The sequence below is a fragment of the Arvicola amphibius genome, chromosome 1, assembly GCF_903992535.2.
Source record: "Arvicola amphibius chromosome 1, mArvAmp1.2, whole genome shotgun sequence".
NCBI lineage: Eukaryota > Metazoa > Chordata > Mammalia > Rodentia > Cricetidae > Arvicola > Arvicola amphibius.
The window spans coordinates 105,376,146-105,400,591 of record NC_052047.1 but is presented as its reverse complement, the minus strand read 5'-3'; the positions used below and the strand labels follow the sequence as shown (position 1 = coordinate 105,400,591).

The window sequence follows — 24,446 nt, the reverse complement described above, 5'->3', positions numbered from 1 at the left end:
TTTGAGCATTTTTTTTTTCAAGTTTTTTTTTTATTTTTTATATTTAAAAATTTCCATCTCCTTCCCTCCTCCTCCCCCCTCCCTCCCCTCCTCCTCCCCCTTCCCTCCCCTCCTTTTCCCCCTTCCCTCCCCTCCCCTCCACGCATACCTCCCATCCCTCCCTCTCAAGGCCAAGGAGCCATCAGGGTTCCCCACTCTATGCTAAGACCAAGGTCCTCCCAACTCCCCCCAGGTCCAGGAAGGTGATCGACCAAGCTGAGAAGGCTCCCACAGAGCCCGTCCATGCAGAAGAATCAGAGCCCAGAGCCATTGTCCTTTGCTTCTCAGTCAGCCCCCGCTGTTGGCCACATTCAGAGAGACGGGTTTGGTCGCATGATCCATCAGTCCCATTCCAACTGGAGTTGGTGATCTCCCATTAGTTCTGTCCCACAGTCTCCATGAGTGAACGCACCCCTCTCGTTCCTGACTTTCTCCCTCATGTTCTCGCTCCTTCTGCTCCTCATCAGGACCTTGGAAGCTCAGTCCAGTGCTCCAATGTGGGGCTCAGTCATTTTCTTCATCTGTCGCCAGATGGAGGTTCCCTCACGGTCCTGACTTTCTTTCTCATGTTCTCTCTCCTTCTGTTCCTCATCAGGACCTTGGGAGCTCAGTCTGGTGCTCCAATGTGGGGCTCTGTCATTTTCTTCATCTATCGTCAGGTGGAGGTTCTATGGTGATATGCAAGAAATTCATCAGTATGGCTATAGGAACTGGCCTTTCAGGCTCCCTCTCCTCAGCTGCCCAAGGAACTAACTGGGGGCGTCTCCCTGAAAACCTGGGAACCCCTCTAGGGTCAAGTCTCTTGACAACCCTCAGGTAGCTCCTTAAATTAAGATATATGCTTCCCTGCTCCCGTATCCACCCTTCCTATATCCCAAGCACCCCATTCCTCCGAGCTCCCCCCATTCTCCCCTTCACAGTTTTCTCTCCCCATCTTCCCTTGGCCCAGTCTTGCCCAACCCTCAAGTTCCCAATTTTGCCTGGCGATCGTGTCTACTTCCAATATCCAGGAGGATTACTATATCTTTTTTTGGGAGTTCACCTTCTTATTATCTTCTCAAGGATCCCAAATTTATAGGCTCGATGTTCTTTAATTATGGCTAGAAACCGATTATGAGTGAGTACATCCCATGTTCATCTTTTTGGGTCTGGGTTACCTCACTCAGAATAGTGTTTTCTATTTCCATCCATTTGCCTGCAAAATTCAAGATGTCATTGTTTTTTACCGCTGAGTAGTATTCTAGCATGTATATATTCCACAGTTTCTTCATCCATTCTTCCACTGAAGGGCATCTAGGTTGTTTCCAGGATCTGGCTATTACAAATAATGCTGCTATGAACATAGATGAGCATATGCTTTTGTTGTATGATTGGGCATCTCTTGGGTAGATTCCCAATAGTGGAATTGCTGGGTCCTGGGGTAGGTTGATCCCGAATTTCCTGAGAAACCGCCACACTGCTTTCCAAAGTGGTTGCACAAGTTTGCATTCCCACCAGCAATGGATGAGTGTACCCCTTACCCCACAACCTCTCCAGCAAAGGTTATTATTGGTGTTTTGGATTTTAGCCAATCTGACAGGTGTAAGATGATATCTCAAAGTTGTTTTGATTTGCATTTCCCTGATAGCTAGGGAGGTTGAGCATGACCTTAAGTGTCTTTTGGCCATTCGAACTTCTTCTGTTGAGAATTCTCTGTTCAGTTCATCGCCCCATTTTTTAATTGGGTTAATTGGCATTTTACCGTCTAGTCTCTTGAGTTCCTTATATATTTTAGAGATCAGACCTTTGTCAGTTGCAGGGTTGGTGAAGATCTTTTTTTTAAGTGTCTCTCAGTCATTTTTAAGTTCGACTGTTGAGAGTTTTCAGTTTATGTCTGTAACAAATATTTTTATTGGATTAATTTTTTGATAACTAATTTCCTGAATTCTTCATATACTTTTTGGAATGGGTTTATGATAAGTAAAGATCTTTTCCCATTCTATAGGCTGATATTATGTTTGTTATGCAAAAGTTTCTCAATTCAGGAGATATAATTTATTGTTTCTCTCAATGTTTATGCCACTGAGGCTGTGTTTAAGATGTGGCAAAGTGTACTTCTAATTTTTTTCTCTGTGAGGTTCAATGTAATTTTTATATGTTGAGGCCTTTGACTCATTTAAACTTGAGTTTTGTACATGGAGATGGATGTGGATATATTTTTATTCTTCTACATGTTGATCATTAGTTAAAATGCTTCCTTTTATCCATTTGCCTATCTGCTAGTCAGACTTGCAACTTAAATATCTTGCATATCACCGTAGAACCTTCACCTGGTGATGGATGGAGATAGAGACAGAGCCCCACATTGGAGCACCAGACTGAGCTCCCAAGTTCCTGATAAGGAGCAGAAGGAGGGAGAACATGAGAAAGAAAGTCAGGAACGTGAGGGGTGCGTTCACCCACTGAGACGGTGGGACAGAACTAACGGGTGATCACCAAGTCCAGTTGGAATGGGACTGATGGGACATGCGACCAAACCGGACTCTCTGAATGTGGCTGATGGTGGAGGCTGACTGAGAAGCCAAGGACAATGGCAATGGGCTTGGACTCTACAACAAGGACGGGCTCTGTGTGAGCCTTGTCAGTTTGGTTGCTCACCTTCCTGGACCTGGGGGGGAGTTGGGAGGACCTTGGACTTAACATAGTGTAGGGAACCCTGATGGCTCTTTGGCCTGGAGAGGGAGGGAGTGGGGATATGGGTGGAGGGGAGGGGAGGGGAGGAGATGGAAATTTTTAATTAAAAAAATAATAATAAAAAATTCAAAAAACCCTAAAAGTATAAAAAAAGAGGAGGATTGCTTACAAACTTTTAATTAGATATACAATGGTTAAAGCCCTAGTTATAATATTCTTATGGGAGATATTGAACCAATAGGCAAAATTCTTACAAAAAACAATGAGCCAATTTCCAATAGAAAGATTAAAGAAGCTGCCTAACAGGTACTCAAACAGGTAAAGTATACAATAATGTATAAGTACAGTATATTACAGCTATGGCAAGTGTGTGTATTAAGTGTAACACTTATTCTACAACAGTTTTATGAAAAAGCAAAATGCTGTTTTTGGGTAAACCTTCCCAGTTTTGCCAGTTAAGATGTTAAAGTCTTAAATTAGAGGCAGAAGCCATACTTATAAGGGTAGAAGAAGCTATCTCCCAGCAAGGCTCAGGATATTTTGATCCTGAAAAAATCCTTTATCTATTGACATTTGCCACTGATTATATGCCATCGGGGCTCCTATGGCAAGAGGAACAGCCTCTTCTTTGGATACATGCGCCTGCTACCTCATCCAAGGCTTTGCCCTCCTATCCCTTTTTAGTGAATCAGGTTCTGTTCTCAGGTATCAAGACTGCGGTTCAATACTTTGGCCGTGACCCAGATGTTATTGTTACTCCATATTCGGGAGATCAGATAGCCTGGCTACAACAGAGACATGATGAATGGGCCGTGCAACTTGCTGGGTTTCGGAGAAAGTTTTATACCCACATGCCGGGAAACAGGCTTATCCAATTTCTTAATATTATACCTTTTACATTTTTAAAGAATACATGCTTGCAGCCCATTCCAAATGCCTTACTTGTGTTTATAGATGGCTCAAAAAATGGGAAAGCCTCATATGTTATTAATGATAAGGCCTACTCTATTGATACTCCATACAGATCTGCCCAGATGGAATAATTGTATGCAGCTTTCACCATTGACAATGGACCTTGACAATGGAATCTTGCTTGGTCTCCTTCCTCTCTTCAGCCCATGTTCTTCCAGGTAGCGCCCCTTCAGAGGACCCTGAATAGCTGAACTGCCGGCGGGGTTACAATTTTCCATTCCATGACCTCTTCTGGTTCAAACACATTCCTGAAAGTTTGTTCATGGTGAAGGTTCTCCATCCTGTGGGTGTTGTCCCTCTGACATGCAGTGTGTACTTGACTCAGTAAAGTGCTCTCCCATAATGTTCTTGAATTTAGCAGGTTGTATCAAGGAAGGGAGAGAAGTCTGCATTTGTTCTGTGATAATTTGGTGTATGACAGCGTGAAGTCCACGTGACTGGAATTTCTGTAACTTTGAAATCATTTTGGTATTTCTTCTCTTTTTTTCAGTTTAAAATCACTTTGCTACAATGCACTCACAAATAATATCACTCTGCCAGATTAGCATATAAATTGTAATTTATCTTCTAAAATCCCCTACATTTGCCTCTCTTGACTGAAACATTGGTTGTGAACACACAGTACATTCTCATGATAGCGTGACTAAGAACAAGTAGTTAAACTGCTGTGAATTCACTTTTTATGCTTTATTCTTCTACAAGCTTAAGATTATGTTTACTTCATTTAATACCATATTTCAACTTATCTTTATTACTGATCCTCCTTTGAATTTGGACTGAAAATGTGTATTATTTACCGACTTAATTTGTGGCTAGATGCAGAATCCTGTCAGTATATCAAAATCACCATGGCACCAACACTTCATGAGCCAAATCTGAGGATTCCAAGAAACATTTTCCACACAGCTTGTGGTGATTTATGCTTTTCTCTCACTATACCTTTGATGGTTGATATAAAATAATGTTGCTTTAGTTCTTGATTTTCATTTCCCTGACAACAAATTCTTTGAAATTTGAATATCTTCTTTACAAAAGATTTAAAATCCTTTGCTGTTCTTAGCTGAGTTTATTGTCTTTTCGCTGCTTTGTCCAAAAACTACCTTATGTAATCAAAAGCATCACCATGTTAAGACATATTAGTGGCACATATTTCCCCTAGTTAATAAGTTACAATTTTGCTTTTTTCATGATATCACTTACAAATTTGGGGGGTTTTGTTGTTTTTGAATTTTATTTAGTGCTGTTTTTGTTTTCTAAAATAATATTCTATAACAAGATAAGATAAAACAGAGAGTGGTGAATAGAAATTATATAAAACAAACAGAAGGAGAAGAGCCAAAAAGAGGCACCACAAACAGAAATCAGGAATGTTTAATACTCAGGAATGCAATAAAAACACTAAACTGGAAGCCATTTATATACATGTAAAGGACCTATGTGATAAACACAGAGAAGAAAAATTATTTAAAAGATTATATATAATCATATATATATATATATATATATATAGAGAGAGAGAGAGAGAGAGAGAGAGAGAGAGAGAGAGAGAGGGGGGGGGGGGGTGGGGGACCCCCGCAATGATGTTGTGAGATGAGGACCTTCAAAGACACCAATGAATTTTTTTTGTTAGCTATCTATTGCCCAGCAATTTACAAGTGTCTATCAGCTGGAGATAGCTTCTGGGTTAGGGATGTGTCCACTTCTCCTTTCTGATCTGTGGCTGCATCTGAAGCAGACCAGTGTAAGTCCTGGGCATGCTGCCTTGGTTTTTGTGAATTCATATGTTCATTCACTCTGTTGATTCGGAGAATCTGGTTTTCTTGGATTTCTCCAACCCCTCTGACTCTTAAACTCTTTTAGTCTCTGGATCCCTTGAGTTCTGAGGGGAGGGAGTTGATGGAGACATTCTGTTTAGGACTGAACGTTCCAAGGTCACTCATTCTCTGCATAATTTCTGGCTATGTTCTCACTGTGTATCCCTGGATACCTTGAAACTAGCTTTGTAGACTCACAGAGATCCACCTGCCTCTGCCTCCCATGTGCTGTGATTGAAGTCATACACCACCACAGCTGTTTTTTACTTAAAAACTTAATTCCATCAACTTTAAAAGAACATAGGAAACACAATTTTTGAATGGCAATATTTAGATAATCTTTTTTCTAACCTCCTTTAATTAGTTCCAGACACTTTAATGAACTCTAGTTCAAGAAAACACAAGATAATCTTCTGTATTTGTAAGCAGCAAGTATTTTCTTAGCCCATTTAGTAATGGCATGTTACTGCAAGGGTATCTTATGACAACTTCCCACCTGAAAATTAGTTCTAGCCCCCTGAGGAGCAACACTTTTTATATTTCATTATTCTTTTCTGTGTACATTATCTTTTGTCAACAGAAAATCATGATTAATAATAAAAAATGCCTGTAACTTAAAAGTTGTGGAGAAATTATCTCCTTGAGTACGATGCAAGCTATTTGGAAGAATACCCAGATAACTACAGTTAATGTTGGTGAAAGTGAAATTTTATTTTTTACATTAAATTTACTCACTGCTATAAAAGTTCAATCATAAAATGCTGCTTTTAAAATTCTATACATTCAATTTTTCTTAAAAACATTATCTATACTCTTTAGCATAAATACTGGGTACACTTTATACTTCCTCACAAAGAGGGTGCAGCCAAGTGAGGGCACATGGTGCCTACAGATGTTGGTGTAAACTAAACAAATACATTTATAACACTTAATATCTCAGTGATAATCTCAGATCCATTCAACATATAAAAGTTATGTTTGAGAATTTTTATTTGAATGTATTCATTTTATCACAGAAAAACAAGGATGTTAAAGTCAAGTAATTATTTCTAAGCAGAATATTATATTATTTTCAAAGAGTCACAGAGATTCACACGGTCTCTGTATTAAAGACTAATGGGGTTTTCTCTTTCTCCACCTCCCCCGGTAGTGGAATCCTCTAAGGAAAATAACAACACTGAACACTAAGGATTCAAGACCCCTAAACATTCTGCAAATGCCTGTTTTTTTAGTCACTGCAGGATCACCTTGAGTAAGGTTCCCTTCAAATGACAATCTAGAGAAGTGTCAAAATTGACAACTTGGGCCATATTTTCGCCCTTTAGAGCTAAAGAAATGCAACCCCTTACTTGGAAGTGAAAGTGTGGACCACACGCTCACGGATCTGCTTGGTTCGCACACCATAGATTACAGGATTGAGGGCTGGTGGATGACCACATAGAGGTTGGCAACAAGAATATGGACATAACGAGGGATATTTTTTCCAAACCGGTGAGTGAGGAAGGAGAAGAGGGAGGGTGTGTAAAAAACACACATGACCCCAACATGGGAGCCACACGTGCCCAATGCTTTTTGTCTTGCATCTTTAGAAGGGAGGTGAAAAACAGCATGGAGAATATAAGTATAGGAGATTCCAACCAAAGCCACATCCAAAACAAGGAAAGAAGCTACAAAAAGTCCATAAATGCCATTGATGCGAATGCTGGCACAGGCCAACTTAGCAATGCCCATGTGTTCACAGTAGGAGTGGGCGATAACCCGGGCTTCACAGAAGGGCAGACGGTGGGTTAGGTATAGAATGGGCAGCATGAGCAGAACTGGGCGCATCACAATACCCACACAAATGCCTACCAGCATCCGGGGTGTCAGAATGGTTGTGTAGCGGAGTGGCACACAAATAGCAGCATAGCTGTCAAATGCCATTGCCAGCAAGACTGCGGACTCCATTCCTATGAAGGTATGTATCAGAAACATCTGAGCTACACAGTTTCCAAAACCAATTTCATGTGCATCAAACCAAAAGATACCAAGCATCCGAGGTACTGAGGATGTGCAGAGCACTACATCAATAGCGGATAAGATGGCTAGAAAGTAGAACATAGGATCTCTTAGAGTACGGTCTATCCAGATGACCAATAGAATTGTGGTATTCCCCAGCAAAGCCATTAAGTAGATACAGCAAAAAGGCATGGAAATCCATCCGTGGACATTCTCAAGGCCAGGAATGCCTACAAGATAGAAGGTGTCTGGGTGGAAAGTGGAAAAGTTGGTGTGGAGCATCTTGCCATTAAAGAGAGAAGTAGTAACTCTAGAAGAAAAACTAGGAGTTAGATGCACTTAGCTTACAACATCTCTGTAAACATTTTTTCTAATTTCACATAACTTTTATTATAGTATGTTGCCATCTGTATTCTATTAGTAGCTCATTATCAACTTTGCTAGTCTATAACTTAATATAGATATTTACATATTGAAAACAGCACAGACTAATAAACATTTGGTTCTCTCTGTTGTTTCAGGCAACCACGGCTATCTTCGGACAGATTTCTTGCAGGTGATGGAGGATGATTGCATTCATAAATTGCCTACTTTGCAATCCTTTATGATCAAGCTAAAACATTATTGAATTGGACACAGATTACTCTGTGCAACTTGTACTTTCCTTTTGACCCAAAAGTTAAAAGTTTTCCACTTCCCTTTTAACTCTGTGGCCACTTTACCAGCATCTTTGGTTAAACTGGGGATGTGTGGTGGTAAGGTTTTATTTGTTTGTTTGATGTGGTTTTGGTTTGGTTTGTTTATTTGTAAATCTGAGTATAATTTGACTATTCCTATGCACCACAAAAATATTTTTCAATGACAGCTCAGTTGCTACTTGGAATGTAACTATTATTTTTTATTTTATCATTTTTAAAATTTCCATTTCTATATTCATTGCTAATAGTACTATATTACAGGAGAAGATTTTCAGTCCAGTACATATTGCAAGCTGAGTACATTGCCCCAGAATATCTCCCTACTCTCTCTTTTCTCACTCCACTCCTCTCATTGTTCTCTTTGCTTTCATTTCTTTTTTTTGTTTTGTTTTGTTTTTTTTTTGTTTTTTGTTTTTGTTTTTGTTTTTGTTTTTTTTTTTTTGTTTTGTTTTTCGAGACAGGGTTTCTCTGTAGCTTTGGAGCCTGTCCTGGAACTAGCTCTTGTAGACCAGGCTGGCCTCGAACTCGCAGAGATCCGCCTGCCTCTGCCTCCCAAGTGCTGGGATTAAAGGCGTGCGCCACCACCGCCCAGCTTTGCTTTCATTTCTTTCCAATGTTTTGTGCTTCAAGCTATAAGTTAAAAATCCAACCTATGACTCAAATGGAAAGATCATCATTTATAACAGGTTCTTCTCTAAGATTTCAAACATTATTTTACTATTTCACAAAAGCCTCAAATAAATCCTGAAGTTTAATTTCAAATACATGAAGTTTTTGTTTATATTATAATCTCAGTCCTTTTTCTATGATAAAAAGCTTTAGTTTAGGACATCAAAATAATCACAGAAAGTCAGACATATTCATTGCATAAAAAGAATCTGCAGTGTGTGGAAGCATATTGGTATGACTAGACACATGAAACAACAGAAAATCTAGTGGTTTCTTAAAACTTGTTTGTTCAGTGTCAACAATGATACATATTTAGAAAATTTGTTCCCTAATGAAGACTTGCTTTTCATTAGCTCATCCTCCCGATATAACTCACATACACCCACACAGAGCTGAGCTTAAGTGTTGGCACAAACCTGTGAACCATGGCAGCTCAGAATCATCTCATCTACAGGAGTAAATACATATCCTGGTTGCAATAAGTTGAATAAAGCCCACATACTCAATATTTTGTGAAATTCGAAGACATAGACTAGGATATCCTGCAGGTTTCCCCTTCACTGCATGTGGGCAAAAGATTTGCCTCAATGAAGACAGCAGGAGGAAGCAAGCACAGCGAAGTAAAGTTGGTCAACACCGGGCTGCAGACCCCTGCTTGAGGTTCCTTACACCTCACAGTATTCTTCCCCTCTTCCTCCTCCTCCTTCTCCTCCTCCTCCTCCTCCTCCTCCTCCTCCTCCTACCTCGAATGCCCCTCTCTTGCTCCCTCTATCTTTGGAAAGAAAAGATATATAGGAATAAAATAAAAAGCAGATGATATGGAGGGATATAGAAATAAAGGATAAATAAAAGTTTAGTAAAAGAAAGGAGATAAGACCGAGGGAGGGAGAAAGAGAAAAAAATGACCCAACTCTAAAGGTATCCATAGAAATGAGAGCAAAATTCAGTGTTGAGAATAATTTGTTACTATTTTTAGTATCTCTCTTCTGGTAAATAAATTCCTCATACACCATCTTTCTGGAATCTCTACATCCCTTACCCCAGTCCTCTATATAATCAGATTCCTAAGTCTGCATTTGACACTGGTTCTCTGAAAGCCTTATAATTGCTGCTGTTCTTGAGGGGGAAATCCATAAGCTAATAAACAGTCATTGTCATCATCATTAGGAATGAATATTGCTATATATTACTGGGGGTGGATGCCATTATTTATAGCAGTAATTAAATTTCCTCTGCAGATGACAATTTGAAAATACAAGTGCCAGTAAAGATATGAGGCTGGATCTCTCTGTAACATGAACTAGAGACTGTCATTTTACTAAGTTCAATCGCATAGGATTTCTAAATCATTGAAAAGGAGTCTAATCAATATCTTGTCTATGGTATATTTCACGGGAAGCTCACCTCCAGCTGGGGTGGGTCTAGAGACCTTTTGTGTATTTCCTAAAGGACGAGATCTTTATAATAGCATCACGTGGAGTCCCTGGTGGCTGTCTAAAGTTAACATCAGCTCAAACCTGTTTTATCTCTCAGGATGATCTCCTCAGAGTCTCTTGCGGAAAGACTGCATTTTCTTCCTCCCTTCCTCAGGGCCAGGTAGCTTGATGTTGATTGGAAAGTCTCCCCATCTCCTTCTCTCTAAACACACACATTGAAGCTTGGAAATGAGAGGTACAACAAACTGCCACACAGAGTATCTATGTAAGAAGAGACTTCCTAGGAACATTTCGATTCTCATTTTCTGAGAAATCATAATAATGTCAAGATATTAACAATTCACATGTCTCACTTTTCACATCCACGTCTTCATGCTCCCCAACATTCACTCAGACATCCTGGATCCCAAGTCATCCAAGGACTCTCATGTCTTCTCCAGACAGGCTAAATTTAATGACCTAAACACAGGATAATATATTGGAGCCCATGAAACTGTACAGTGAATGTACAGCAGACAGATCTATCAGACCAACACATAGGAAGTGTATACGTGCACATTCATGTAAAGTAACCCTTTCTGCAGAGCTGCGGGAACACTTGTCTTTTGGAAAAGTCACTGTCAAATCTGTAAAAACCTTGTGAATAAACCCCTCCCTTCAAAATGGGGTTTATTCCCAAAATACTTTAGCAGTGTGACTTCTGCACAGGCATTGGAATGACAGGTCCATCCCTCCCTTTTGTGCCCCCCCCCAACACACACACCAGAAGACCTTAGAGCAAGAGCATTCATTCTTTGTTCTAACAGTCAAATTTACATAGAGTCAACATTCCAAAATTACCTTTGCTAACAGACCACTTAGGAATTTCAAAAGGATAGGAAAATCTTACCAAACAGGTCTGGGTGTGGGTGAATTCTTGGTTCAAGGATGCTTACTAACTTTATCTAATAGTTTGGAATGTCAGGAATTTCTCCTTGGATGCTGACTCTTTCCTGGGTCACCTATTCTGGAGTGCTGCCCTCTTTGTGACTTTAAAATATACGTGATATCATTGTTTTTCCTGTGGAATTTTTTAACCGCATCTGTAAACCTAGTGACCTGGGGGAGATCATCCCTTTTCTCTCCTCCTCCTCTTCCTCCTCTTCCTCCTCTTCCCCCTCTTCCTCCTCTTCCTCCTCTTCCGCTTCCCCCTCTTCCTCCTCTTCCTCTTCCTCCTCTTCCTCCTCTTCCCCCTTCCTCTTCCTCCTCTTCCTCCTCTTCCTCTTCCTCCTCTTCCTCCTCCTCCTCTCCCTTCTCCTCCTTCTTTTCTCAGTTTACTCCCTCCAAGGGATAAGAACATGTAGTAGTAGCGTATGTGAGTTGATTTATTTCATTTACCATCAGATACAATTAGCCAGGATATTGCCTGCTATGGCAACTCTTAGCTGGTGCTGAGGCTAATATTCAAGGTCCCTGGTAGAATGGTAGCAGAAAGATTGTAGGGAAACTAAAGCCTCTAAAATAACGAACTTTGAAATCTGCCTTGCAATAGATTATTGTTACATAATATTTTGCTATAGTTCAAATAAATGTAAACCTTATTACTTTTATTTGCTACTTTAGGAACATTAGCCAAGATAATGATTAAAAATATTTTTACTTATTATATAATATTAAAATTAATTGTCACAAATAACCTACTGAAAGACCTGGATAAATCCAGACCCCTCTAGCAGGAAGAGAAGAGCCAAAAATATAGGATTAGCTGGTTCAGTGACTTGTTTCAGGAACTAGCTGAAGATAAAGTTAAATTTTAATTGAGAATAATCTTGAGAAAGGGAGTTGCTCCCTTGTGATCATCACTGGTATTTTCAGAATTTTCCAATGATGCCCTCCCTACACTCTTTGGATTACTGGGTTGTGGTTTCTTCCCTTAAATACCCCTTCTCCCAGCTACTGGGGTCGAACTCTTCCCCTGCGTGGGTTATGAGTCTCGGCCCCAGTGCACTGGTTCCCATCTTGTCGATTAAACCTCATGTGATTGCAGCAAGGATGGTCTCTCATGAGTTACTGGGGGGGTCGTATTATCCTGAGACTTGAGTGAGAGTCTCCTCACACCGGAGGTCTTTCACTACCAACTTACATTCATTTGTCCATCAATAAAATAATTAGGTTAGGAAAACCTTCCCAACTCAATTCGCTTACATGCTAAATGCTTTTAGAATCTACTCATTTGGGGCTGAGGATGTAGCTTATTTGGTAGATAATCTTGCATTGATGAAGATCCGGGTTCAGTCTTTATCACCACATAAACAGGGCCTAGCACTAGTATAATGCCAGTGTAGGAGCCAGCCATGAGAAACAGATCACCCAAAGGAAGTTCTTCCAACCATTATCACCTACCAGTGTTGGACCTAGCTGTGATAAGCTTAAGGGAGGCCTGAGTCTTCATAGTTTTTACCCTGAAGCAATACCTGGTTGCAGGAAAAATGATAAACTGAGACTGCCCGGGAACAGACCATCCAAAGGAAATTCAAGATAGGAGAACCTGCCAGCACACATTCACCAGGACACCCCTAGACAAAAGTCAACCAACCAGGGGTGCTTGTAATGGATTTGTGGGGCTGCCCGGCAGGAAGGGGGCAGTGGGTCCTGAGAGCAGCCAGTCCCGGTCAGGGTCTGGGAGCACCACGCAGCAGGTCTCCAATGGTGGCTGGTCCCCTGGGCATCCCTGGCGGCTAGCCATGTTGGCTGTGGGTGGGCAAGGGTCAGACAGATAGGCACACCACCCAACTCCATGCCTCCTTTCTCTATCCCTTTAGAAATAAAACAGAAAAATAAACAAATCAGAATTCAAGAATGGGAAAAAAACACAAGAAACACACAAACACATATACTCATGCATGCACACCAGTGTACACACATAGAGAAAGAGAGTGCACACACACACACACACACACACACACACACAGAGAGAGAGAAAGAGAGAGAGAGAGAACCCCAAAACAAAATCAGAAACATAATATACAAGCAAAAATGCACAATAAGTTTATATGAGACAAAATCTACAAGTACTACATCACTGAGTCAATTTTCTGTTGGACATCTACTGCTGGGTGTATGGCCTACTCTTAGGTGTGGGAAATATATCCAGTGAGACTTCACTGGAGAAAACTAAGTTTTCCTTTGCAGGTGCATGTCAGCTGCAGATAACTTCTTGGTTAGGGTTAGGAGCACATTTCCACTCCTCCCTCTCTGTCTGGGTTGAACTTGTGCAGTCCATGTGTGTGCTGCCAGTCTTTGTGAACCCATATGTTCATCAGTCTTGTTGTGTCTGGAAGACACCATTTCCTTGCTGGCATATATCATCTCTGGATCCTAGAAATCTTTCTGTCTTCTCTTCTTAAGCTCTCTGAGTCCTGAGAGGAGTGGTTTGATAAAGATATCCCATCTAGTATTGAATATATCACTCGATACACATTGTCCAATTGAGGCTTTCTGTGTTGGTTCCTGTCTACTACAAGAGGAAGCTTTTCTGATGATGTAACTGATGTATGTGTGAAGAAGAATATTGTTAGGAGTCTTTTATTATATTCCTTTAGCAAAACAGTAGCATTTCATTTTCCCATAGTCGCATAATCTATCTAGTCTCTTTGGCTGTAATAAGAACCTTCTAAAATAATGAGAGAGAGCTTCATTTATCTAGTATTTGACACTATTTCCATTCAGCAAAATAACAGTACTGGGCTCTCCTCTAGCTTATGCGACCACCACTGCCATGGGTTCTTGATCAGGTTTTCAGATATGAATTAATACCTCAGGGGTGGGACTTTACAAATCACAAAGCTATGGATTTCTGCCATATTATTTATATCACTGCTGCAACAATGAGTGTGCACTAACAATCTGGTCAATATTGTAGTTTGCAAGGCTCATAAATGGATGCAAATTGTTCATAATTTTTCTTCCCCAAGGTTCCTGTATAGCTCCTGTGACACAATATAAGCTAGCCAAGATGATAGTGTTGTGTTTCTTCCTGCAGCTTGTGTTTACCGCGGAGTCGGAGGGAGGAACCCGGGACTCAACCACGTGCGTGGAAAGGTTGTTTATTAGGGAAGGGGGTGTTCCACAGTGGGGTGAAGGGGCCGAAGGGGGGCAAAGAAAGAGGAAGAAGAAGAGAAGAGGGAAGGGAGAGGGAGAGAGTGAGAGGGGGGGTGAAGCAGAGAAGTGGGGAGAGAGTCAGAGGTGAAGCTGCCTCTCCGAGAGGAAGATGGAAAAGACAGAGAGCTCAGGCTGGAAGCTGAAGATCAGCCTGCCTCAGTGGACAGGGAGGGAATGGGCGTGGCTTGTCTCTTAAAGGGACAGGGACAAAAACCATAACATTCCCAGGTCTTCCTTATAATAAAAAGCAAATTAGACACCACAGTTTGAAGGAAATGCAGCGGCAAATTCTCAAGACTGCTTCCAGCTGATTGTGGGCATCGTCTTGTGGGAGAACCTGAGAGAAGGCTGGGTGCTGGTCACATCCTGGCATAGCTGGTCTCTTTGCTTCTGACTGGTGTCTGTGGTATGGAAGTGTCTGGTGTCTCTAAGGTATTGGCAGAACAAAGAACAAAGTTAAATTAAGGAAAAAATTTTTGGACCAGGGAATTAAGCGGGTATCTGACCTGTTTAAGATGGATTCTTTAATTTGGCTCCCTGGAACTCACAAGAACTCCTTGAATTTGTGAAAACAGAAGTTTTAGACATATAATGATTGTAGCATAAGAGATAAATTTGATTTGAAATTTGTTTGGTGAGGTAATCTGGGAAAACCTCTCAGCTATCAAACTGTCAGAGATCTTTGAGAAGGATAAGGTTTTACTTGAGTTACTGATTAAAAAATGACAGATAACTTACTTGGTTGGCACCCAGAGCTTCTCTTTTTAGGTCCTCCACAGTCGCTGAAGGTTGCACTTGACCTTTGTTGGTTAGCGCAGGCCTGCCAGGCTCTAGAAGGCCTTGTGGGCTAAGAAATCTGTAGGAAGACAGGCCTAACTTGACCTGAGCAGCTAGGCTGTCAATTCCAGTGATCCTGTCCACATCTAGAGGTCTTTAGATGAAAGACAGTTTTTCCCAATGGTCAGCGCTCAGCAGTCACTGTGGACTGTAGAAGGATGTTGTTCTGTGCGCGTCTGTCTTCTTTAGGGGGAGCAGAGAGCTGCTGCTAGGAGCCAACCTGTCTCTTTTTGTTATGAAAAGCTTTTAATAATTAAATATTTAAATATCACATTCCCCAGATCTCTGAGCAGTTGAGGGCTGGATTAAATACAGCTGTAGTATACTGGCTCTTAACAGGTAAGATCCAGACTTGTAAAATGATAGAAAGAAGAAACTGCTGGCAATGGAATGTTAGTGCCAGAATTGAAAATGGTAGAGAACAGCTTAAGGCATTTTTGTAAGAGACTTAAAAGTACATACCAGTTTAAAATATGAGACTTAGGATTTTGTTGTCTGAAATGAGAAATAAAGAACAATTATTATATATAGATAGAATGAACAGGAATTGGGCAATGTGGATGCCTTTGATGGGCCCTATCAAAGACATACCATTGCTCAAAACACATGTAGCAGAGTTAACAGGAGGATTTTAATGAAAACCGGAAGAAAAGGCAGGGTATACTTAAGAAAGAATGGGAGAGCTTGGTCACCTGACCTGGCTCTCAGCCAAGATGGCGATAAGGTCACCCATGCAATAAAGTTAACACTGGAGAACCAGGCAGTTAATACCTCAGTAAAGATGGTCACCTGACCTGACCCTCAGCCAAGATGGCGACAAAGTTACCTGACCCCAATCAACATGGCGGCACCCACGTGTTATATGAAAAAAGTCACAATTTTTGAGCTGTAAGGATTTTAAGCTTAATGAGAGGGACCTAAAGGCGTGATCTGCTCTGTTGGTGAAGCGCCATGCCATAACACAAGCTGCAGAGGGGAGCGAAAGGCTGGAACTGAAAAAACTGCACCATGCCATGGCTGGAATTGAAAAGGCTGGCTGGCATTTAAAAGAGCTGGGGAGCTGGTTGCTATCCAGAGCCAAAATAGTGAAAACCCGAGAAACAGCGTGAACACCCAAGACCACGTGGAAGAGTGTCCTCTGTCCATAGGTAGGGTGCTATGGCCTAGCTGGATCTGGTCGGATGACCCAGAAACCAGGGAGGCTGGGGGGCCGCTCCGAGCGGTGATTACAACAAGAGAAAAGAAACTGAGGACCTCGGGTACCCAGTCGAATGCACTGCACAGAGTATACAGTGCTAACACGTGGTCGGACTGACCCCCAGGATCAGTCCAAACACGATTTCAGTAAAGGAAAGCAACCGTAGCAGAACGGGGAGAGACTCACTGATTGAAGCAGCCAAGGTGGCAACAAAGTCACCTGACTCCAATTAAGATGGCGGAAGCTACATGTTATATGGAAAAGTCACTCAGTTAAGATGGCGGTGAAGTTACTTGACCTCAGTTAAGATGGTGGTGAGGTCACATGACCTCAGTCAAAATGGCAGCAGTCCCATGCTGTATGAAAAAAGCCTTAATTTTTGAGCTGTAGGAGTTTTAAGCTCAATAAGAGATGGAAAAGACAAATTTTGAAAAAAAAAAATGGACCATGCTACGGCTGGAATTGGAAAAAGCATCAAAGGTGCCATTAAGCAGCCATTTACAGTTTTTCTCTAAGGTATATTGAGGTCACTTTTTTGAACAGAGACAGATAAGTGTAAGGCATTAAAGCATGAGGCCGGAGTAATAGGTCTAGACGGCTTGGCTCCCATGGTCAGCCCATGAAAACACTCGCAAAAAACCATGGCACTTCAAGCCTCACAAGGACTGTACCCCATTAGGCAAAATCACGAACATTCAAGATGCGTGGGCAGGTGTCAGAGCCCACACATGGAATGCTAGGTGGCCTGGCTGAATCCTCAAGTCAACAACAAGGACCGTTCCTCAGACAGGAAGAATGCAGCAAGGGCCAAGCCGCACCATAGCGGCTGCAGCCGTCCCTGGGACGGCGAGGCCACACCGTAGTGGCCACATGAAGAGACAGAGACGGAAGAAAAGAGAGAGAAGAACTGAGGACCCCGGCCCTCGGACAAGGGCAGAGTGAGAGGCTTTCGCCGTCTCAGGCACGGGCTAAGCCAAGAACGCAAGCCGGATTGAATGCTGGCGAAGGGGACCAGAGAAGTCCCCCGACCCTAGGAACAACCAACAAGTTGCAGAGAGCTCAGCAGCAACTAGTGTGTTGGCCAGGGTCATTTGGCCAGCTGGAAGGGGAAAAACTCACGATTAAAGCCGGTGTTAGTCGCAGAACCACATACAGGCAGATCATAGTCCATAGGGCCCCCGTCCTCAGATTTTCAACCGTGTCCCGGCACGGGCTGGAAGCTCCAGGCTGGCGCTGTAGCCCAGCGCTCCAGCCCCGAAATCCAGGAGAAGCGTCTGTAGGGTTTTCGGCACCAATGTTGTGTTTCTTCCTGCAGCTTGTGTTTACCACGGAGTCAGAGGGAGGAACCTGGGACTCGACCACATGCATGGAAAGGTTGTTTATTAGGGAAGGGGGTGTTTCACAGTGGAGTGAAGGGGCCAAAGGGGGGCAAAGAAAGAGGAAGAAGAAGAGAAGGGGGAAAGGGAGAGGGAGAGAGAGGGGGGGGAAGCAGAGAAGTGGAGAGAGAGGCAGAGGCGAAGCTGCCTTTCTAAGAGGAAGATGGAAAAGAGAGAGAGCTCAGGCTGGAAGCTGAAGATCAGCCTGCCTAGTTGCCAAGTCACTGCCTGCTTGGTTTCTCTGTTCTGTGATAAAAAAAATATGTGGTATCTCCAGCAATAGATCTTTACAATCAAGTTCTAGTAGAAGAACAAAAGCAATGGCAATAGTCTATATTCTGTTTTTAGCATCACTGGGATTCTCCATCTATGACCACCAACTTGAGGGAAATTATCTAACATGTGATGTTTAATTTATTTATTTATTCATTTATTCATTTATTTATTTATTTATGGTTTTCCAAGATGAAACAGGGTTTCTCTGGAGCTTTGGAGACTTTCCTGAAACTAACTCTTGTAGACCAAATTGGCCTTGAACTAATAGCGATACACCTGCCTCTGCCTCCCAAGTGCTAGAATTAAAAGCATGGACCACCACCGCCCTGCAATGTTGGAATTTTTCTTTGGCAACATAAGCCTGGTCCATTTGAAGGCTTTTACTTCAGAGTATCAATCTGTCCACATGACACTTAGTACAAATGACCCCATCACAGTTTGGAGTGTCATCCTGCAAATTTTACATAAAACTTCCTTTCCATGCATTCATCGCACACTATAGATAGATATAAAGATTCCCAGGCAGATATCATATATATACATAGAGAAACTTTGCTTTCTTTAGGGACACGCACTGATGCTTTAACTTGTAACTCATATCACAAAGCACTGCAGTTCATTATGTATGAGACTTGTCTAATTAAGTTAGTTTTATCAAGCACATGACAAAGTTCTGGCTCTTTGGAACACTTTACATGATCTCAGTCAGCACTGCACTGATGGACCATTTTATAGGGAAAGGCAGTGAGAAGGGTAAAAAGACTAAATAGCAGCACACAAAGGATTTTATGAGATTTAAAACTAGAATTTAAGAACCTTACTTTGCCAGCCCTCTGTGGTGGTACTTTGTGATCTAGCAAATAAAGCTTGCCTGAGATCCAGAGTGTGGAGCAAACCACTAGCCATAGAAGCCAGGCAGTGGTGGGCTCACACCTTTAATCCCAGTACTTGGGAGTCACAAGTCTTTAATCCCAACACTAGTGAGGTGGAGCAGGAAGGGATATGGCTGGTGGAGAGAAGAATATAAAGCAGGAGGAGACAGGACCTCAGAACATTCAGTCTGAGGGTTTGTAGAGCCAGGATACCCCATTAGGTCTGAGGATTTTGTAGCAGTAAGAACTAGTATCTAGCTGCTCTGCTTCTCTGATCTTTCAGCTTTCACCCCGCATAATATCTGACTCCAGATTTTCATTATTAAGAACCATTTGAAATCTTGTAACAACCCCCTTCTCATAGTATGTATATTAGGACATTCAATATTTTGACAGACTTTTGTATGTGCTTACTCCTTTGAACAAGCTACAAATAATCATTTGGACTTATGACTATGTTTTAAGGACTAGATATATCTAAAATATGAAATTCCCTGAAGCATAAGAATTATATATGTATAAATAAATATAAATATTATGTACATATATGTGTGTAACATACACATAAATATTTAACACATATATAAAGAATACAATACAATACAACAATAATTTTACACAATTCCAAGTTTTACATCTAAGAAAGCTAGCAGGGTTGACCTTAGTCATGGTAAGCGTTAACTGTCAACTTAATTGCAATAACCTATGAGGGATTATATGACCCAAGCTAGTTGTGGGCATGTCTGTAGTGCATTGTCTTATTAAAGTAATTGATGTGGGAATTCCGCCCACTGTGTGTTGCACCATAACCTGGGAAAGGGTTCATGAACTATAAAATATGAGAAAAATAAAGCTGAGAACAAAAAAGCAAACAAGGAAGCTTGCATGCATCTCCTCTCTATTTGCTCTTGAGTGTGGGTGTGATGTGATTAGTTGTTAAAAATGATTCCCTTGACCTCCTTGGGCAATGGACTGTGAGCTGGTCTTGTCAGCTTCTCCCCTGCGGTGCTCTTGGTTGGAATACTTTATCACAGCAACAGAAATGAAACTAGAACCCACATTTATAAAGAAGACTGAGCCTCCATTTTTCTTTTCCTGTTTATTTAAAATTAAATACTGAGATTTAATTTAAACAATTAAAAATGCTGCAGAAACAGAAGAGGAGGTCTCCCTGCGTGCCCTGCTTTCTAGAGTCCCCCAATAATAAGATGTGACTTCAAAGATATTAAAGTTGTCGTTCATCTCAAATCTCCAATCTTTTGTTTTGCTTTTTCTTAATTCCACAAAGAAGCAATCTCCATTCTTTGGCCATGAGTGCCTGAGGTGATGAAAATTGTCCATAACCGGATTCAGTCATGACACGTAGTAAGTCAAGGAAGAACTACAGCTCACTTCAGCCTAGTGGATGTTCATCATGATGCTTGAAGAATTGGGAGTGAGGTAATGAATACACAATAAGTCTTACTTTATGATCAGGTAGGTGTATATAGACCAAATGGATGTTTCCAGGCCTGTACTTAATGCCACCAATCACTTACATCTGCTTCTATAAGACTTCTTGGGACAATATCTCCCGCAAGTTTTGTACTAACTGTGTAGAATGAATCTACATAATAAGCAAGAAGTATTTACATAATCTTAATTGTAGAAAGGGGTAGATAAGATTGAGAGAGCTGGATGCTTTAATTTTTCCTATCAACTGAGTGTTCAAAGTTACATTAGGGATGGTCTAGTTTGACAAAGAAAAGATTAGACTCGGAGGAGCTTCTCCATGTAATGAGAAAATGGAACTTTTAACAGTACTTGTAATCAAATTAATACCGAAGGCATGTTAAATGTCACAAACATAATAATGCTCATCATTATTATTATAACAATATAATTAAATAATACCAATAATTAATAAATTGCAGGAATAATTTATCAGTGTAATTATGCATGAAAGTACTGAAGTTAGTGTGTGAGCTAGAATCCAGGTTTATCATTTACCAGCTTTTTAAATTTATAAAGTTACTATGACTCTACTCCACAAGGTGGTGGATCAAATTTATGAGTTAATATATGTGTTATTCTCAAAATGACTGCCTTATTATCAATCACTCATAGGTTTAAAAATATAAGATAACAGATAATTAATAACTTGCCAAGTTTTTATATTCTTATATATATTTTTTCTTTATATTCTAAATATATAAGTATACATTTTCTTCATATTCTAAACTATATAGTATAGTTTAGAAATTTCATTTATTAAAAATTGCAAACCTGCCTTGACCTAGCCATCCAAATACTCTAGAATTAAAAAATAAAATCCATCTCAAAGTCCTCTGAAGGTCTCATAATGAAAATGAGCACATAATTTATATTTAAAATTTCAAATAAAAAACTTATATAAAATTATTTTGTCTTTCCAATTTTATATTGATACTCAGTCTGAAATACATATTACAAACATGATTTTTTGAATGTTGTTAATTTTCATGATCAGAAACATCTTATAATGTAATACTATCTGTAGTAGTAAATGTTTTAGAAGCAACATTAATAGTGTTTCTAGATATAGAAGAATAACAATAATTCATATATTATGAGACTTACACAACTTTCAAGGTTATGCTGTAATAATAGATTAAAAATTAAACAAGTGAAATCATCAATTTGTAGAACAAGTCTGGGGGTGACAATCAGGCCATGAAGAAACACACTTGACAAAGAAAAATTTGTGAACTGAAGCCTAAACAAAGAAAACCTTCTCTATCAACTCGGCTAAAAAGAGATTGTTTGACTCACAGATAAATAGAAATAAGTTTCAGTAGCTAAAACAATGCTATAATCTGCTTATTGCAAAAATGGCCTAGTAAGGTCAAAAACAAAAGTACAGTGGAGTCATGACGAGTACCTCGCCTTGTTCATTGCCTGTTCTCTGACTCTCGTGCTGTCAGCTCAAGCGGCCCTCAGCTAGGGGTGGACAAAGGTACACATAGTCATTCACTGCTGTTGACACATTAGCCAATGTACTGGCATTCCTATATCATAGGTATGTGTACATGGTCATTTGGAATTTTTCTAAAGTATTGTCAAAAATTATTTTTTAAAAGAGAGGAAATTAAATAAAGAAAACCAATCCTCATCTAGTCCTCCATAGACTACTTTTCTTCTTTTCCTTTTACTCCTTACAGCATAACATACACATTATTCAATTTTCAATCAGTAACAATTTTTTTCCAATGGAAGATAATGGAATTTTCAATCATTTAAATCTGTGTTTTGGTACTTAAATGTCTTCCTCATTGCACCTATACATCAGTAATGTTAAAAAATGGAAATTCATATACTAATGAAAATAACAATGTTAGTACATAAATAGAAAGTATGAATGTTGTTCTCTGTGTGCTTAAGGAGAACAAAGAGTTCAGGGCATCCATTTAGAACAAAAACGTTTCATGAAAATCTCATTACAGATATCAACTATTTCTGAATTTGAGTAGTAAGTTTTCAAAGGCAGAGTAATTCTGTAAGGATAGCTGATTCTTTTATGCCATGAAATAATTTTTTACTCTACATTTAAGGTACATTAATTTCTCCAATACAGAAGGTACTCCCTGTACGTCTTAACTAATCAGAGTTTCAAATTTAGAAATAATATTTTTATCCTTTTATAGAAAACATCCATGAAGAACCTGAGACTCTGACTCTTGTTATGTCTGTCTACAATAAGTCTGATGCCCATCCCTCAACCTTCATTCTCATTGGCATTCCTGGGTTGGAGGCAGCACACATGTGGATTTCCATCCCCTTTTGTATGGGCTACATTTTGGCACTAATGGGAAACTGTTCTCTTCTGTTCATCATCAAGACAGACTCCAGCCTCCATGAGCCAATGTACCTCTTCCTCTGCATGTTGGCAGTGGCTGACCTCGTGGTGTGCACTACAGCTGTTCCCAAACTTCTCAGTCTCTTCTGGTTTCATGATGGAGAGATTCCCTTTGCAGCTTGCCTCACTCAGGTCTTCCTAATCCACTCTTGTTCGACCATGGAGTCTGGCTTTTTCTTGGCCATGGCATTTGACCGTTATGTGGCCATTTGTAACCCGTTAAGACACTCAGCTATTTTGACACACAATGTAACTGGAAGGATAGGTCTAGCTGTTGTACTACGGGGAATAGTTCTTCTCAGTCCTCACCCTTTCTTACTAAGTTGGCTTCCCTATTGCAGGACAAACATAATTTCCCACACGTACTGTGAGTTCATGGCCCTCATCAAGATTGCCTGTGCTGAGACGAGCATCCGCCGAGCCTACAGCCTCATTGTTGCTTTCCTCACTGGGGGTGTGGACTTCATCTTGATCATTTGTTCTTATGTCCTCATACTCAATACTGTCTTCCACCTTCCTTCCAAGGATGCCAGACTCAAGACTCTGGGCACCTGTGGCTCGCATGTCTGTGTCATCTTAGTGTCATATACCCCTGCCTTCTTCTCCTTCCTCACCCACAGGTTTGGGAATAAAGTGACTCCCCAAGTACACATATTTGTGGCCAACATCTATCTTCTTGTACCACCCATGGTGAACCCCATTATTTATGGTGTAAGGACCAAGAACATAAGAAACAGATTTCTCAAAGTGTTCAGGTTTTCAAAGTTTACAAACATGAATTGGTTTGGTTGAAGAGTGAAATATAAAAATATTCTTTTACCTAATTTTGGACATGAGTTTATTTTCTTCATTTTTAAATATTTTTATAAAATTACTAAGGGTCCTCAGTGGAAAGTAACTTACAAAGACTTAATTGATTGCTAAAAATAGGTATAATTGTATTTTTCCTGTGGATTTCAAACCTGTTTCCCAAACAAGAAAGAATTACTCTATGATGATACCCTAATCATCATCCTATAGATAATTATTTGAATTTAATTACTCTAATTTGCAATACACAGTATTTAAATATTCCAGTTAACATAATGCCCATATCTTTACTATAAAAATATAATTCTGGATTTGTGTGGAAATTGGGGATTATAGAAAAACAGAAACCTATGAGGACTTCTTACTTAGAACACACTTTTCATTAGCCACGTTGACAACATTACAGAGTTCTTCAAAGCCTGTTGTAGTTATTTCTCATGACTACAATATTATTCTGTTACTTCTTTTTTGAGAAGATCTTATTTGTCATTCATTCTTAAGGTAGAATGACAAAACATGGCCTATCAGTCATTTATCATGGAAAGTTTCCTAATGTTTAGAAGATAATAAAATGTAATTTTAATTGCAATTTAGACAATATTGGTAGCATTTAGATATTTTTGGTAAAATATATTATATTTTCTGAGGTTTTATTAATATCTAACTTTCCAAAAATAATTCATAATAATATTAAAAATATTCACAACAACAGAATATTTAGTCATATTGACAATTAACCTTCATGATATTCAAGATATATGTTT

At 40.1% G+C, this 24,446-nt stretch overlaps 2 protein-coding genes across 2 annotated transcripts; one reads left to right on the top strand and one right to left on the bottom strand.

The window, feature by feature from the left end:
• Positions 1–6,905: 6,905 nt before the first annotated feature.
• LOC119823724 (olfactory receptor 52J3-like) lies at positions 6,906–7,778 on the bottom strand. The gene has a single exon (XM_038343800.1). It carries the CDS (start codon positions 7,776–7,778, stop codon positions 6,906–6,908), a length of 873 nt encoding a protein of 290 aa, XP_038199728.1.
• Positions 7,779–22,692: 14,914 nt separating this feature from the next.
• LOC119818301 (olfactory receptor 52D1-like) lies at positions 22,693–23,664 on the top strand. Its single transcript, XM_038335639.1, has one exon. It carries the CDS (start codon positions 22,699–22,701, stop codon positions 23,662–23,664), a length of 966 nt encoding a protein of 321 aa, XP_038191567.1. The 5' UTR covers positions 22,693–22,698.
• The last annotated feature ends 782 nt before the right edge of the window (positions 23,665–24,446 follow it).

Coding starts and splice junctions, on each gene's coding strand:
- LOC119823724 (XM_038343800.1), bottom strand. CDS start 7,778: ATGCTCCACACCAACTTTTCCACTTTCCACCCAGACACCTTCTATCTT.
- LOC119818301 (XM_038335639.1), top strand. CDS start 22,699: ATGTCTGTCTACAATAAGTCTGATGCCCATCCCTCAACCTTCATTCTC.